This window comes from Amia ocellicauda, chromosome 11 (genome assembly GCF_036373705.1).
Source record: "Amia ocellicauda isolate fAmiCal2 chromosome 11, fAmiCal2.hap1, whole genome shotgun sequence".
NCBI lineage: Eukaryota > Metazoa > Chordata > Actinopteri > Amiiformes > Amiidae > Amia > Amia ocellicauda.
In genome coordinates this window covers 27184060-27202359 of record NC_089860.1, presented here as the reverse complement: position 1 = coordinate 27202359, position 18300 = coordinate 27184060, and the positions used below count along the sequence as shown (strand labels likewise).

Below are 18300 nucleotides of genomic sequence, written 5' to 3'. Positions count from 1 at the left end.
GGTGATCGTGCACTGCCCTGTATTGAGTGAGGGAGTGCTGCTCCTCTAGCTACCTGCTAGTTGCCACGTCAGGGTGGGCTGCTCCTCTCTAGGAGACGTGTACAAACCGGGCTACATGTGATCTCCCGATTTATTTCCACAGGGGAATTTCATCATCGACGTCATCGTCCATTGATTGACAGTCTTTTCAATCCGATCACCTCGTAACAAATTAGCAGTTCCTGCTCTTTCTGCTGCTGGTGCTGTTTTGAAACCTGATTCCACTAACCTTTATGGGCAGATTTTTTTCTCCTCCCTCTCCCTCTTCCCCCCCCAGGGGGTGGGTGTTGCCAGCTGTTGTCATCTGTACAACAGGCTGAATACTGCAACATAGCTGAGGCTGGGCCCTGAGTGATGTAAATAGTGTTAGTTTGACAGGTTTTTCTATATGCAAATGGGAGAGAATGTTCCCACTTACTTACGTATATTCTCCGCAATTACACGGTTTGCTCCAAATTTCCCAGGGTCGTTCCACATGAGTACTCATCTTCATTTCCCACAAAGGGTCAGAGTTTTTATTAAAATTATCATTCAGAGGTTTTAAAAGATCACATGTATTTCATTATGGATAATATTTTATAATTGCTCTCAAGAAGACAGAGTTCCTCTTCATTACTCTGGTCTTTTGCTGTTGCTTCAAGCAGTGAATGATCCACCTCTTTACATAAACTTGTGCTATGAATCTAATTTGCCATTGAATAGGCTGCTTAATTTGAGATGTTTTTCTCCCTGTGACAGCCTCCCAGTGTGTGTGTGTATGGAACTCTTATTTTCTGGATACCTTAATTCGTTATACAAAAGTCAGACATGGATCTTCAAAAAGATTTCTTGGGGTCTGGGCAGTGAAAAAGTTCTTGTGTGCGAACATTGAGACGAGTGTAGGTTCTTGTGGAGAGCTTTATTTTTATATCCTGTGGATAACTTGCATACAGAGCATCATTGATTTAAACCATGAATTTATTTTTTGTTTTTATTTATCTTAAAAGCAAGGAGGATTTTGCTATACTCAACCAGCAAAGTAATTTTCACCATCATGGTAACATGAAATTTTGTAATAACTACTGAAGCACTGACTTTGAAACTGGTTTGTTTGTTATAAATATAAGGAGATTGACTGTAGCCTTTTACAAATACTCCTAAATTTATATTGTTTATATATATCTCATGGTTCAAGGGACTGCCCAACTGCCTGATGCAAGTTCCAGGTTCTGTGAGACAGGCTTCTTCGCTTAAATGCCCGATTAATTTGATAATTTGGCAAGTGATATTTTTATCTTGTCATTGTGGCTGATTTGTTTACATCGGAAACAGATATGCCAGCTACAAAGTATTAATTTCAGATTTACCATATTTGGTACTCGACAGTCCTCGTCAAGTTTCAGTTTGGACACCCCCCCCCCGGTTGACAATCAGTCATTATCTCGTGCACACACACACCCATCGAGAGTCCGTCAGCACTTTCCCCCCCGCACCCCAACCATGCATAACCTTCGGGTCTATTTATTTTTATAGGCCGATTTTATATATATTTATATATTTTTATTTATTTATATATATATATATATATATATATATATATATATATATATATATATATATATATATATATATATATATATATATATATATATATATATATATATATATAATGTATGAATTTTTCACCTAGTATTCATGCTTTTATAAGAAAAAATTACATTTTGTCTTATAAATTCTATGAAACATGTTACAGTAGCTTCCATTTGTGAAGGTCAAATCTGATTCCTGGTTGGAAGAAATGTCAAAATCGCCAAAGATAACCAAGCTGGTGCGAGACTGACGCAGCATTCAGTGCGGAGTCCTGTGTTGTGCAATTCCTGTCAGGTTCAGAAGGTACAGGGTGTATCGTCCTAATCCAAGCAATTTAACACTGAATGGTTTACTGTACAGGGAGAGAAAACTGTGGTGTACATTTACAGAAAAATAACCCATTTGATTTAATGTCACAGTGCTCTGTGGCAATAGAAGCGGTTTGGTTTTTGATAATATGGTTTTGTTTTCAATCAGATATTGCATGCCGTATTACCTTAAACAGCAGCGCATGCTCCCAAAAGGACTGTATTGTAGCAGAGCTCATGCTTCAGTCAAGGACATGACCACCAGTACATATCGTGATAGTTCGGGCACCAATCATGGGATTTGAGGGCAAGTCACAGTTTTGATCACATATTACCAAAACTTTCATGTACCATAGCCTTTATACAGCCTCAGAGCTGAGATTTGGCTTTAAGATGGTTTAATTTGAAGATGTACTTTCATTGAAGTAAAACCAAAAGTTTGTGAGTGGTATAAAGCTAATAAAAACATTAAAAATGGAGGGCTATGTAACATTGTGGAAAAATGTACATTTACAATACTCTGCACCACCTGGAGGACTGTTCTTTGACAGATGTCCACAAACCACACCATTTGGCCTCTGTGTTACGGGGGTGTTTACTACGCCCTTGGGAGTTCAGGACCTTTTCAGCTGTAATTTTAATTTGCAATGCATTTATAAAACACGAGATCTAAACTGTGCATAAATAAACTGGTGTGTACACCACGGTGTAAGAAGTGTTTATTTTTCGTTTTTCTTCGAGATGTTCACACTACAGAAGGACATATTTTTTGACAATTTCCGATTGTCCGATCTGTGAAGTTACATGACTACTATAGTTTGAACAACTCAACCCTAATCCGAAACACTTGGGCCTTGGTTTTTGTTGAGTGAAGTGACAGCACCGCTAAAAGCGTCCTCGGCAGAGGCAGTCTGTAGATGTAGGTCTAATGCACAGTGGACTCCCCAGTTCCAGTCGCCACTATGCTGGGCTGTTGTCACTCATGAGCTGAGCTGATTTACTGGAGGAGCTTCTGTTTGTTTATTTTGGTTTGGTTGGGTCTTTCTGCAGGTGTGGTATTTCTGGTTGAGACACTTGCAGACATTTCTACTCTTCACGCTGTCATAACAGAACTGACACAAGCTTGCCTTGCATTGACATTTGCATGATTTCCCGGCAAAGGGGAAGGAGGTTAAGCTTTTACAGAAATACGCCGACGATGGTGCTGCAAGATAGTGAGCAGCCCTCTGCACACTGTAGAGAGGCAACAGCAGCTGGTGTAGCAGGCCTCTGCTCAGCAGTGAAGTATGCTACTATTTTCATCACTATTTACAATAGAGAAGGTGCCATTTAAAACTGTATCTAAAAGTAGAACCCTAAAGCACTGTTCAAAGAAGAAGAAAGAACTGGCAAAATATGTTTTGATTAGAACAAGCAAATTAGAAAAGTTTAAATGTAAAATATTTGCCACCTCTAAAGATACCTTTAAGATATGAACACCTTTAGCTGTCTTGCACAATAATTTACTCTGCACCGAACAGAACAAACAAAAAATGTGCTTAACCAAGCTGGAAGCTAAGTGAAGAGACCTCTGCACTTTCTGCTCATTCTGTGAAATTATGCTTTATTGATTGATCCATAATTACACAAGCCTTAAAATAGTTGTGTAGGCCTCTATATATTAAAAAACATACTGGTTGTATTAGTCTGATTTGTCGCTTGGCATGCAAATTGGTTTGGTGCATAACAGATCTGCTCTTTGAAGCAGCCCCTGCTTGTAATCCCTAACTTGTGACTGGCACTCTGTAGTTTCTGAACCCAGGCTCATAGGAATATGTCTTGCCTGTTTGGAGACCAATATTTCTGTTAACATTTACAATTTAAAAATCTTTCATTTGAAAGATTTCTTTGCATTTTAATAGCTCCTAGAGATGCTTAGACAGAATATGGCATGCGATCAGCTAAAGTATTTATTGTAACATTATATGTAAATGGTAATCCATTCCAACTGCCAATGTGGCATTTAATCCCTGGTATGTTTACAGCAGTCTTTGTTATGGTGAATTGTGCATACTTTTGAAGTAGAGGCCAGAAAGTGTTCTCTCCTTTCTTACTCACAGTGGAGGACTTTGAGCCGATTAGACTCTTTGAAGGGAAAGGGTTAGAGGATTTAAAATGGCTCCGACGAGCGTCCGGTCATCGAACAGTGATGTGGTTGTTTTATTGACAGCAATGGGTCAGAGGGCACGAAGAGAGATTTTAGATTTTATTTGAAAGAGTGATGAATTATCTGAACTGATTTGGAAAATGGAATCCCAAACTAATCTAATACCCACCACATAAATGAACACAATGCATTAAGTATCTTTTTTTCTTTCAAATGTAGCTAACGTGTCCCATCTTTCTTCTCCCTCTCTCTCTCTCCATAGTATTTCTGTGCTGAATTGGGCCGCACATTTATGGCGTTTGTGAGCGTCAGTGGAGACTTCTGCCAGGCCCAGCACCTCGCGTTCGCAGACAAGTGAACCGTTGGCCCCCCTCGCCGAGACTACGCCACCCAGAAGCCCCCATAGAAGCCCCCCGCACACCAGCAAACTGGGACTGAACTGCAACTCCCAACCACCCCCTGGGAACAAACGTAGTCCTCGGCTAAGTTCCTGTCACAGACACAGGTTGAGTCTAGTCACTTGTCGCCTTCCTGTCATCAGTCAATCAGAGCCACTGCTCCTGAATGGGGTAATCTGTCGCATTTGTCTGATTGAATGACTGAAGGATAGTCCCCCCCGCCCCCCCCTTTCTTTTTTTTTTTTTTTTTTTTTTTTTCTTTTTTTTGCGGGGGCATTGCGGACTTGACACCCCCCTCCCCTGCCCTTTTCTCTCCTTCCTCTCTCCTCAACCTGTTGCCTTCCCCCTCTTTATTTTTTTTTAAATATAAATATATTTTTTTTTATTTAAGTTTTTAAGCATATTTTTATTCCGCACATGTTCCAGTAACAATAATTACAAAAATAAAACGCAGTCCTAACTGACATCTGAGCCAAAGCCTCCTTTTAAAAAAAATAATTTAAGACCTATTTTAGGACCTTTTTTTTTTTTTTTTTTTTGCTGTAGTTTTTTTTTTGCTTGCCAACATGAACCGTCCAGCCCCAGTTGAAATTACCTACGATGGTATGAGGTTTTTAATAACCCACAACCCCACCAATGCAACACTCAATAAGTTCACAGAGGTAAGAGCCAAATCCTTCTTGTATATTTTGTTTTATGATTGTCTAAGCACCTGAGTGAGTAACAAAGTAACTGCTATGTGACCACATGCAAAATGCAGATGTCCTATTATAAAAGAAACAAATCTCTGATGTGGTGCAAGCATTTCCAGCTCTCTTCTCGTATTATATTGCTCATTTCCATGATGGTTTTGCCTACCTCTGCGGAGTCTTGGCTATAAATTCAGTCTTGCACTGGTTCATCCATATTGCATGTAAGGCTATAAAATATCATAATTATTAGTATTTTGGCAGGCATCATTGGCTCTAACTTATTGCCAATCTTCGGTGGACTTTTTAAAAATATTTTCAAATGTGTTTAAACATCAATGTGTTATTTATTTATTTCTCTGCAAATGCCCTTGTTCAAGGCGACTTACAAAATATCAGAGCAGTACAGAGTGTAATAATACAGGGCAGTTCAGGCATAATACATTTTAGAAATTTAGAATTTGCACAAGTGTATAGGAGATGCAGTGAGCAATATATAAGGTCTTACATCCTAGATTGTAAAAGCTGATGCATTATGTGATGTATATTGTTATTGAGGCTGTGTTGACTGCTCTTTATCAGGAATTGAAGAAATACGGGGTACACACACTGGTCCGTGTCTGTGATGCCACCTACGACAAAGTGCCCGTGGAGAAAGAAGGCATTCATGTCCTGGTAAGTCAGTTTCACATTCGGCTCAGTGTAACTGAGATTTTTTGCAATTTGTACCCTCTGACTTTCATGGCCATTTTCAAAAGGAGTTCTTAGCTGTCAGTTGAGCCTTTTTATCTTCAAAAAAAATATCTATGCACCTGCACTGATTGAGGCTTAGCTTGGGTTTTCAAGTATCACCTGTGGCGTGTTAATCGAACAGTCAAGCCCGGTATCAATGGGAACAGTTTGTGACTTGGTAACCCTCAAGTGATTCCCCACAGCCCACAGCTGCAATCAGCACAAAGTGGAACGAGTTGGCTAATTCAAAAATGTTTTCAGCCTTCTCCTCATGACCTCATTTCAGCTGTGGAAAAGTTTGTTGTGCTTTGCACTTCAGAGCCACCGTAGTCTCCATAAGTAAGATAACCAAGTTGATATATAATATAAATGGATTAAAACCTAAAAGCTATAGCTCCTGTGGCTTAAATTAAGTGTGTTGTTTGTGGGGGTGGTATTTAGGAGACCCAATTGAGACTGCTGCCCAGTGCAGTAGGCAGTGCAACACAAAGATTGCAATCCTCCACACATTGGTCTCCGTTTAACTTCTAATTATCTCCTCCTGGGTAGATGAAACTGAAAAGTACAAACTGTTCTTCTAAATGCAACATGTTCTAAGTGCAGCAGTGTTTACACTGTAGTGTTACCCTCGAATAGCAATTCAAAGCTTTGGCATCAGCTGATTTTGTTCAGCACTGCTGTTTTTAGCCCCTGTGACATTCAACATTGCATTTATACCTTCAGTTACAGTAAATTGCTGTCTGCTATGGGTTCAGCCTTCTAAACACGGAACTCTGTAGTTCCCTAAATCACACTCTGCATTTTTCTCTGAAGTCCTTTCATCTACTACAACGTTAGCAGTAGTCACATCTGGGTGTACAGTCAAATTTGGACTCAATCCATACCAGCAGGCATGTGTTGATCCTGCGAATAATCCTAAACTGTTTGTATTTGTGCAAAGTCCTCTGGGAATTCCAGGAAACGCAGGCTGAAATGCTAGCAGGATACAGCATTCCTTAGCCACCAAAAACCAGCCTGAATCCAGTAACAGTCTGCAGCTTCATTCTTGTTGGCTTCATCTGGCTGGGGGAGAATACACGTACAAATAAAATGACATTTAAGAGTCTTTTGCAGCACTCTGTATTAGTTGGAAGTAATAAAGGAATTTACATGTTCAGTCCAGGAATCCTTCAGGTCTATAGGAATGCAGGAAGCCGAGAGGAGATGATTCGGTCTCCCACATTTAGAGTCTGCAGTCCAGTGCTCCTCCAGGGGGTGGTTGTGGGCAGTCCTGGCACAGCCTTCTGCCAGTCAGCCCCCTTGTCTCACAGAAAGACAGGCCACAGACTAGTCTGTCTCCTCAAAGCCAATTCCCAAACAGTGATGTGCAATTTCTACAGCTGGCCTTACTAAATATAGCCTCCGGTAGTGTGTGCACAGGGCTGGGCTGTGATGCAGAGAAATACCTGGAGTTGTACAGCAGGTCGAGCTGCTTAGATCTAGGGCAGGACTGTTTTGGGAATTGAAGAGCCACTTCTGTAGCTGCCTTCAGCTGGACTGGTACGCTCACCCCCCCCCATTGCATTTTAGAGACTAATGGGCAGACATTATGCTGCGTTTCCAAAGCATGTTAGGCGGGTGTATTTTTAGAAGTGGTGTTGAGCATTTCTTTCCCCTTGGAAGGTGACACAGCCGTACCTTTCATCAGGCCAAGGAGATATGTGCTACAACACACGCACTGGGCGTCTCTGTGGCAGGAGCTGCCGTCTGTGTTCAAGACCAAGAATTGCCGATTTTCTTTATTATTTTTAACTGGTCTGCCTGGCTTTACGTAGCCATAGCATTCTCGGATGACCTTTTACCTTTTTGTTTTCATTTATCTAAAACATTTATAAAAAGACGTTTTGATGCAAAATGCATGTTTGAGCACTGCCAATTTGAAAATTTGCTTGGCTGGATCAAAAACCCAGCTGTGTAGGGTCAGCGAGGACGAGTTTAAGGAACCTTGAACCCAACCCTTGTTTCCTGGGTCCAGTTGCTGTGACCAAATGTCACAACAAAGCCGTTATTGTCGTGGGGACGGGTCAAACGCTTCTTCCCAAGGAAAGATGATTAGTGTCCTTCTCCATAGCCGCTGCTTAAAGATCATTGTCCATTTGAGTTTCCTGTTCTCTCATTGATGTTTCCCTTGCTACAGCAATATCCTCTGTCTTAGCCACCTTGCATCGCATTTGCTTACAAATCCAGTATTTGTTGTATTGACTGTAAAATGTGCCTTCATCTGCGTTTGTTTTCATTCTCGGCAATTGTTGTCACACGCCAACGTAATAGAAAGCTGGAGTCCTTGGTATTTAACTTATTTGCATGACTCTCTACAGGATTAACAATTTCCTGATTCTTTTATTTAAATTAGTCTACTACAAGAAAGCTTTTCATGAGCCTCTCAAAAAAAGTCTAGACATGTATTGATAGCTGACAAGGAGTCAGTGTTTTGAACAATTGCACATTATTGAAAATGCAATATTTAGTTTTTAAAATCCACTTGTCATTTCTTCCACTATCCTGGCGCTGTCTGCAGAAGGACTTCCACTTTGCCCCCTGCTGCTGGACTGTGATATTTCACTTAAACTGGAGAAAATGTCACAGTTTGTATGAAAGCAGTTTTCATATGATTTTTTTTACTTCTTCCTTTAAGGTCCATGTAGAAAAACTCCTTGTTTTTCAGTTTAAAATGCTTCAATAAGGGGTGATTTTTATTTTCGAATTGAACCCTTATTCACGGTTTGGTGCCCTAGCTTGTATAGTGTTCTGCATTGCTACGCCCCTTGACCTTTAACCTGCGAAATATGGTTTTGTATGTGAGGTGGAGAAAATGTGTTGAATTCTGATTGTGTCTTGGTTTTCATTGCGTATGCAGGCGGAAAACTATTTTTTTGCCCATAAATGTTTAAACAAGTTTTCAGTGATAAATGATGTTTTGTGATTGTGGTGTTCCTTCCAGACAAGTTGACCCAATAAGCTAAGAAATAGGTCAGACAGCACAAGTGTCATTCGTGTCCCTAGCTCCTCTTCCCTCCCTCAGTAAGTACAGAGCAGTAAGCCGTCTCTATTAAACACCTGCTTTCCTTGGCACGAACCTCAGTCATTGAATCTTGAGCATAACAGCAAGTCTTCCCTGCAGACCTCTCTCTCTCCAAGGGGCCGCTGCAGCACACCACTCTGTCATGTGATGCTCCATCGCTATAGCTTCAGGAACTATGCACAGAGCTGTGTTTGTCTGAACTCCCTCAGTTCAGAATGCATGTTTTATAATCTATAAGCAAACGAGCAGTCCTCATGTATTAAGGCATTTTACTGTGTGCTGAGGGCAAGAAAACAATGTAACAATTCTGTGATTATTAAACTGAACCTTCAGAATTTGCTGAAATAGGGATCTGGAAGGGGGGGTGTGTGTGTGTGTTTGGGCACATGTGTGCATAAGACTGTGTTGTAGGAACAGCCACTGTACTGAGTGGTTTTGAGGAAATTGCTGGAGAACTGAAACCTGTTCTAGCCAGTGGGATTGGCAAACGGCCAACCAGTGAATCCAGACTGAGGGCAGCAGGGGCTCCACTGACACTGGGCCGGCACTCCAGACGCTGCCTGTAATCTCACACCTGACTGGGGGCAGTGTGTAGTAGAGCGGCCTGCAGAAGAGAGCACTGATAAGGATATGGGGGTGTGCAGAGGGATCTATGCGCTCTTTTCTGAGGGGCTGCATTTGTTTTGTTTGCTAATAAAATGGGGAAAGTAATCTAATTTGGTGTTGCAGCACACATGCAACATGTAAAATTGTAGGTGCAACATCAGACATTTATAAGTTCTGCCTATTCTACAAGCTGTCCTGCAGACACTGGTGTGAGTGACGTAGGTTGGTGTCGGCGGCAGGTTTTGCTGGTGCAGTGCCTGGGAGAGAGCAGAGACTGTGGGCTGGACGGCAGAGGCAGGAGCAGGGGAGGCTGTGGATGTCAAGTTTGATTTCTCCCCTGACTGCTGATGTTGAGTCCAGAGCCCAAACAGCACAGGCTTCGCTCGCCGTTCTGCAGGAGGCTGGTTGGACCTTTTCAGTGACAGAATCCCTCCCGTTGCTTTGTATCATTGAGAAACATTCCAGTAATTTAAATGTGCTGTAGGCCAATTGGTGGTAGTGGTTTCTCCAGGAAACAGGAGTTAATTTGCAGCATTGAGCATGAAATCCCCATGACTACCAGGTGTTTTTATTAATCCTCATTTGACTTGGCATTATATGATCTGTGCCTCTGTGGGAAAATATGTGGAAAGCATCTTTATCAACCTGCCAGCCTTTTTGGTTTTACAGAGACCTATAGGCTAATCTAGGGAATGTGACCAAGCTTTTTATTTCCTTAAACATGAGAAGGTTGATAAGGATCAAAGTTTAATTGGCAGTGAATGTATAATTTCCTCATTTGATGTAGATTATTATTTTTTTTCTAATGCCAAACCAATAGTCCATAAAAGGGAAGCAAAAATACTGTGCTTTCAGTAAAGACGGGGGCAAAGTCTGCAATTCCTGGTCATCCCGAGGAAGTGTGTGTAGCTGGGTGGTCTCGAAAATCAATGTGAAGTTTCTCAGAATACAGATGCTCACATGCCATATGTTCACTCGCTAACATCCAGGGTGCAGGAGCTCAGTGCCACGGATCTGCATGTGTGAGCTGTCATGAAAGAGTCACCGTAATGTGCACACTGGCTTCAGGGCTGATCTTTGCAGACAGTGAATGCACCCCCCCACTTAAATCTCAGCATGAAACTGAGGTTTAGAAAGGGAAATGCTAAAGAAGCTGGGATCCTCCTGCAGGTCCTGTCATTCACATGTCATTTGTTCTGTGTCAGGCATGGGTGGGTGTCTGTAGGCCACGTGTCAGTCTGCATTTCCTGGTGGTTTTTGGGTTTTCTTTTTTTCCTCCTCCTGGAGTATCAGTGTCTACAAGGCCTCCCTGTACCTGTGGCATTGTGACACTGCCCTTGCGTGTTTTCTGAGAGAAAAGTATTTGAATATACGTAGGGAAATTCAGTACTGCCATATCACTGGGTTTTTGAGCTTGGCATTTCTCGCGACCCATGTAATTGAATAGTTTTACTTTCTCTTTACTTGTGAATAGCATTGCAGGATTTGCACACCTTAATGTTCCCACTGTACAAACTGATTGCACTTTGGCCTCATCAGCTATCTGCCCCTGTTTCAGAAAATCTACAGAATAAGTTTTTATACTTTTTTTTTTTTTTTCTTTCATCAGGATTGGCCTTTTGATGATGGAGCCCCTCCCCCGACCCAGATTGTCGATGATTGGCTGAACCTGTTGAAAACTAAATTCCGAGAGGAACCAGGATGTTGCATTGCAGTGCACTGTGTCGCAGGATTGGGCCGGTGAGTCAATTTTAACAGTTGGAGGGCTTTAACATTTGAAGGACACCTACTGTTATCTCGCAGTTTTTAAGTCATCTCTATGCGTGTGTTTTGTTTAAATGATGCACATCACTTCTACTTTATTTTTCCGCAAAGCACTCTATTCCGTGTAAGTAGTTGAGCGTTTATTGTCCTTTTAAATGTTTAAGGCGTCCGCCAATCTTCTGAACAAAAGAAAATCACATGCATCAAAACCATTTGGGTTGTCTGCGCTTTTGCTGCAGTTGTTACTGTCAGTGTTCAGCCCACATACAACCACAAAAATCTCCCTTCCAGATATTTTCTTAACCATCCAGAGGCTGTACTGCTGTGATCTGGGACCCAGAGACATTAGGAAGAGACGTAGTCAAATGAAAATGATGGGGTAATTTAAGTCTGCTGAGACTCGAGAGAGAAATGATTAAACCACCACGTTCCAAGTATAACATTGGTTCGGACTGAAAAAGCCACTTAAATACCACTGTAGATACAACGGGCAAAACCTTAATTATTGTGCAAGATGGCCTGAGTTATAATGGTTTTTTGTTTAAAAAAAAACAAAAAAACAAGTTAAACAATCAATCTCATGACTTTTATTGCACTGCCTGTGTTACATAACCTCCTTACAGGGTAAACTAAAAATGACCGCAAATGAGAGGGGGGAAAAAATATTTGAATTTCTATCATTAAAGCACAGACTACTTTCACGTCACCTATTAACCCCAAGCATAGCAACACATTACATGATCTGTAGTTCATTCACAGCCATTCAGGCTCTGATGAAATTAGTTAAATCCTGTGATACATATATGTATTAAAAGACCAACTGCTTCATCTGCCCGGGGTGTTTGACTGGAGCAGTCTGTTTCTAGCCTCCATTTAGGTTTATTGCTTTTCTTAGCCGGCTCAAGGTAGCGCTGTGCCGTCCGTGTTTATGTGCTGGTGAATATTGTATGACGCTGCGTTTGCTTCTGTCATGTGGACGTCAGGAGTTTATTTTTATTGGATCAAGTTCAATCCTGTGCACTACGGTTTAAAAACTCGGCAGAGTGTATGAAGTAAATGTGAGGAATTTACTGGGCAGTGTACTCATGCTCTATTCCAGAAGATTAATGATATGTGGAGGGATGTAATATATTTGTTTCCCTTCCAGCTCAATTGGAGGTAAAACTCCCTTGTGTTTGAGGTTTTCTTTGATGGGAATCAGTGTTTCCTAAGAAGTAAATGATAAGCAATAATAAATTGGTCACAGTTGTTTTTTCCAGTGAAGTTTACTTATTTAACAGCTCCTGTTTCCAACCACATTATCATAATTTCGGAATAGCTCCATTAAAGTTTACAGATTTACTAATTTCCCCCAAGAACGTCCTCTGACCCTGTCCAGGCACTGTCTAATGTAATTCCAAGTACTGCAAATACCCTGATGCTTTACACTTGTCTTTTAGTTTTTTTTTTTTTTTTTAGTTTTTTTCCCCTCTTTCTCTTAAATCCTGTTCAGAGCCGTTTGCCTCCTTGACCTCCCACTGATGGCTGCGGGTCAGACATGCTCAGATCCCACACGCTGCCTGTATAGGCTTAACTCAAGCGAGCTGAAGTGTAATTGCCTGTCTTTCAGAGCACCTGTCCTGGTGGCCCTAGCCCTGATCGAATGTGGAATGAAGTACGAAGACGCTGTCCAGTTCATAAGACAGTAAGTGTGGTGCATTTCTGTATCGTTTGGGATGTGGAGGTGGTTGAGAGGACAGGAATGCTGGGGGGGGCTTGCTCTTCAGGAAGTGCACATTTGTGATCAATATTTTAAAGACTAATGATAAAGACAGTAAGAGCAGTGCGTCCAGATATCATTCTGAGCCCTTGGAGGAGGTTTTATAGTCCTGAAATGGATGACAATAATAAATGGCCTCATTAGCGCCTCCTCAACCCCCTCCGCCAAGCCTTGCTGTAATTACATCACCCAAGGGTGAGACATTACAGATTTCAAGGGTCATGTTTCGAATGGGATAAAATACTGGAATATGAAACGGGTCCCAGTTCCAATATACATCTCGCTCAGTTTGAGGTCAGTGTGTAGTTTGTATTGATTTTAGTATTGCTGAGATTTCAGAATTCATAAAAGTTCACTGATGCTGTTTTCCATCTGTTTGTGTTGGTTTATTACAAATTGTACATATCAGAATAACCAAGCTCTCCTCTGTGCTTCTTTGGGAAGCTGGTGCAGATGTTTGTTTTCTTCTACTTAATTTAATTCTCAGATTTTAAAGGTAGGGTATGCAATCTTTTCCAGAAAAAAAAAATTGTTATACTGTTTGAAAGTCTCTTCACATCCTGATAGCAATCAATAATTTAAGTAGTCTAAATGTAAAAAAAAATATATATATATATATAATCTTCTATGGAAGGGACAGGACTAAAAAAGGATCGACCAATCATTGCATTTGGTCCGAATGTAATGATAGGGTGTCCTTCCTGTCTGTCAATCTATATTTGCGTATCGCTGCGCAACTTGTTCGTGCAGACAATCACACGTCATCAGCGCGGGAACCTTGACGCTGTGCAGAGCGAGCGCGAGAATGGAAGGCGAGCCACAGCTACTATTTTTAAAAACATAATAACCGTAAATAAGTTGTTTACGTTTGTTATTATTGTAATGTCTAACCTGTGAATGAGACGTGAGGTAATCTGAATGCGTAGCGATCGATTCCACCCACACGTCTCTCCTCCTGGCGCTGAGACTCTGCTCTGTGTGTGTGCGCATGTGTGATAGAGGGGGTGTGGCTTTGGAGACGCCTCTGAAGTGAGGGTGGCTCTATGCTTTCAAAACAAGCTGCTAACTTCTGGCCTCTCTGGATTGCATACCCTGGCTTTAACTTTACTGTTGCCATGCAGATCCCTTTTCCTTTTGCACCTCTGTATGCCAGAGTTGCATTAAACTGATGATGCACCCTGTGAAAGGTGGCTTCTGTCACAGGACACATAACGAAGATGATGAGGCCTAATCCGGGATAAGATTTATATCAGTGTTGCAGAGCACACATTTGAACATTTAAGTCTTTTCAAACAAATGGACTCTCTCATTCAAGATGACTAGATGGTTCTGCACTTGAATTGGGCATTTCAGTTGTTACATCATTCAGCTTTTTGCAATACAAGAGGAATGAGGAAAGGTGTGCTGTAAATCTAGTATTGTCAAAATTCCACTACAGGGATCGCAGTGTGATGTTCAAAAGATATTTCCTCATATAAATAGAAACCTGATATGGTAAGGTTTGTCATTTCCAACTTGCACAGATGTGAAAGTTTGGATGTGGTGTAGGCCTCTAAAGATTAGGCCTAGTTTGTCATTGGGTTTTCAAAATCCAAAATCCAGACGGTTTTTGTGCATTTAACTAGCTTCCTAAAACTCCTGGATTTTAACGCATCCTTCATTTTTCCTGTTGCCTTCCAGAAAAAGACGAGGAGCTTTCAACTCCAAACAGCTACTTTACCTCGAAAAATACCGGCCCAAGATGAGATTGAAATTCAAGGATGCCAACGGCCCCAACTGCTGTATTCAGTAGATTGAGAAAGTGATAAATATGATGGTGGTGATTAAATTGAGGAAATCGATTTACAGAGCGGAAACAAATAAATGTTAAAAAATGAAATTTCATGGCTTTTGAGGATTCTCTCGCCGCCAGGCAAACACGGAGCTGCACGGTCTGTCTACTCGCATCCTCGGTGCCCAATCACTGAGCGAGTTTTAACAAACACATTTCAGCGGGGGGTGGGATCTATACAGGATACTCATCATTGTGGGGTAGGATTACATGTTTTTTTTGTTAGTTTTTTTTCATATTGTGGTAGGTCAGGCCTGATGGGTGATGGATTAAATCTCTTTGGGATTGATCAGTCTACTGAAAAAGTCCAGATTCGTCTCACTGGGGGTTGGGGATGGAGAGAGGTTTGTGTGTGTTGGGGGTTTGCAGAGATCAAACCAGCGATGTTATTTGTACTTTTTTTTTTTTTTTTTTTTTTTTTTTACCCCCCCCCCCGGTTAATTTTGGTTAATCTTTTGCACAGCTCAAAGGTTCCTTTAAATTGCAGTATTTTATTTTGCCTCCATTTGTGGGAGTCACTGTCAATTTAAGGGGAGTGGGGGAGGGTGCTGGTAGAGGTGGTGGTTAATAACAGTTCATAATACAGCAAAGATCTGTCACTTCTACCTTTTTTAAATAATTTGTCGTATATATGATTATACACATGTGTGCATAATGTGTATTTTCACATATATATTTTAATATATGTAAGAATGAAAAAACACCCCTTTAAGCACAACTATTGTCCTCTCCTACTTCTGACAATAATTGGAAGTGGAGAGTAGCTTCTGTGTCTTAGTACAGGGCCACTCTCTGGAGCCAAGTTTTAATCCTTCTTTGAAAGCCCAGTCCTCTGTTGGTACCGTCCCAAGAAGAAATAGCTTCCTTTTGTGAGCAATCAGCCAGTTTAGGTACTGTTTCCTAGGCTGAAATGCACAGGTACCATTCCTGTCACTTTGCTGGATAATAGGACTTTTTATTTTGTATTGTTTTTAAATGCTGTACCCTCATTGTGTGTGTAAAGAAAATAATAGTTCTGTGCACAATATTCCCTTAGTGAACTTGGTTGAAGTAGGTGCAAGAGTGAGTTCTCTTTGGACAGCTTTCCCTACTTTTTGCTGATTCTCAATAAAATTCTCAATCCTCCATCTGCTTTTAAAATACTCTTGTTTAAGAAGTGTCACAGTTTGTGTGTTTTGTTTAGGTACACAGCTAAAAAACAAACGTTAAGGGATAATAAGGATCACATACAGGGACTTTTCATTAGTGTGTACTTCATAACACAACCTTGATGTACACAAGTATTTGATGTTCATGTGATTAGGCAAATACTAGCTCAAGAAAATGTAATTGCTTGACCTGTAGTTTTTAAAAACTATTTTCGGTTAAAAAAAAAAAATGTGAATAAGCACACACGCATAGTTTCTTTCAATACCGTTATTGGTGCTTTTAGATTGGTTGGTTCTGGCTTGACGTTAAATTATAAGCAAGTAAAAGAAAGCAATCTTCGCCAACTGTGTTTCAGTAAAACTGTCTAGGTGTGGGTCCTGTGTTGTTCTCGTAGTTAGTGCTGGTATCACTTCTTGGTGTGAAGCCGTGTGGCGGGTTAAGTTTTACTACAGCGACCGTCTTTGTCCTGGGCATTCTCATCCACGTCTCGCGAGCTTCCACTTGACATGCCAACATCTTGTGATACCAAAGGTTCGTTCTTCCTCTCCCAGCATCGAGACAAAATGTAACGTAACGTGTCAAGTTGTCGGCTTTCGAGCGTGGGATTACAGCGGTGTTATAAACAGTGCTATGCTCATTAGACGTTGAGCCCAGGAGGTTTGAACTCCCCAGGTGATCGTTCACAGTTGGTTTTCATTACGGGCTTGTGGTTGTACAGCCTTGACGCTCGTCTACAACACTTAGCTCACTGTGTGCTGACGCCTCAATACCAAATGCCCCAGTATATGTTTACCACACAGGCCAGATTTGAGGAGTGCTCATGATATTGTCACATGCACACTTTGACCAGTCTTGGCCATAAAAGCCTGTAACTCTTGCAAAGTCATGGTAGCCTCTCTGATCAGTCATGCTCGGCCATCCAGTCTGGAGCGACGGCCTGGTCTCGGCAGGGTCTTGGTGGTGTCATACGCCTTCCACTGAATGATCTCCTTCATAGTTACCATTTTCTGGTGGTTTGTGCACTCAAATTTAGGCTCTAGGGCATGAACCCGTGCAGGACATCCAATCGGATCCCAGCATTTCCCAGACCGACACGCAACACCTCCCAAATTAAGTGTTAGACTAAAGCTCTGTTTTTATATATATATTGCCTGCCCCCCCCCTCATTGACCTTACATTCTCCAGCTGATTTTCCGTGTGTGGTTTTGTGTGGGTATGTGCTGTTGCAACAAGTATGAATTGGGTGGGGTGGTGTGGGGTACAGGTTTAGGGAAGGGTTTGTTTAATTTTTTTTTTTTTAAGCATCTACAGTTTTGAAAGTTACACCCCCCCCTCCTCATCGGTTTCCATCCAATAGACTACACCTACAAATGTGTCTGAAGGATGGGCTGGATAGCATAAACTAAATATTAAATTGATGAATAAATACACAGCTGGGTAAGAGTCCAAGTTTCTTCCTGTTTCATTCACTGTGCCAAGCTCCTTCAACAGGTGGAAAAAGTGCAGTGTGGGCGGGGCGGTGGGGGTGCAGGGGGTGAGGTGACAAGGGAGGGGATGTCACTTTTTTTTTTTTTTTTTTTTTTTTTCTCAATTTTTTTTTTTTTTTTTTTGATGGCTTGTACATTTATTTAGAAAACCCTTTAAATAAAGTTTTAAATCAAAGCAAACTGTGGCGTTCAAATGGAGTGTGTTTGTTCTGAATGCTTTACTTCCGGAACCAGGTTTTAGTACACATCTCCACACGTTTCCCCACCAAGAGCTCGAACTCTGTGTGTAGTGCCATTCCCCAGCGATGTGGTTGAAGCTGAAAATTTGGGGACATTTAGACTGGATAGGATCCTTGGATCACTTAGTTATTAATGGACACCAAACGAGCACAATGGGGCGAATGGCCTCCTCTCATTTGTAAACTTTCTTATGTCTTGAGGAAGAAGAAAGAAATCCAAATGGTTCCGTATTGCTCTTTTCCATTCCTTCAGGTCTCTGTGGTGCTGTTGCCTTATTTCCCTTGATCAAATGTGAGGCAAAACGATACTGTTGCCAAATTAAAAGTATGGGACCAGGAAATACATCCACGATTCTATTCTTGCTTGACTTCCCACTCTCCCTCTCTCGCTCCTTGGAGAACAGAGACTGTTATAAATAATTCTCGCCTATTGGTGCCATTACATTAGTCTTCCCCTCTGCAGCTAATGAAGTTTCCAAACGGCAGCGGGAATTGATACAGGCTGCTGTCTTCTAGGATGCGA

The 18300-nt window shown here is 41.3% G+C and overlaps 1 protein-coding gene across 1 annotated transcript in view; it reads left to right on the top strand.

Annotated features, from left to right (window-relative positions):
- The window catches only part of ptp4a2b (protein tyrosine phosphatase 4A2b), a 33764-nt gene extending 17737 nt beyond the window's left edge, over positions 1 to 16027 (top strand). Inside the window, exons 2-6 of the mRNA XM_066717239.1 lie at positions 4325 to 5122; positions 5732 to 5824; positions 11158 to 11288; positions 12922 to 12996; positions 14752 to 16027. Coding sequence (XP_066573336.1) covers positions 5027 to 5122; positions 5732 to 5824; positions 11158 to 11288; positions 12922 to 12996; positions 14752 to 14863 — 507 coding nt within the window. The 5' untranslated portion in view covers positions 4325 to 5026 and the 3' untranslated portion in view covers positions 14864 to 16027. The remainder of the gene's footprint in view (positions 1 to 4324; positions 5123 to 5731; positions 5825 to 11157; positions 11289 to 12921; positions 12997 to 14751) is intronic.
- The last annotated feature ends 2273 nt before the right edge of the window (positions 16028 to 18300 follow it).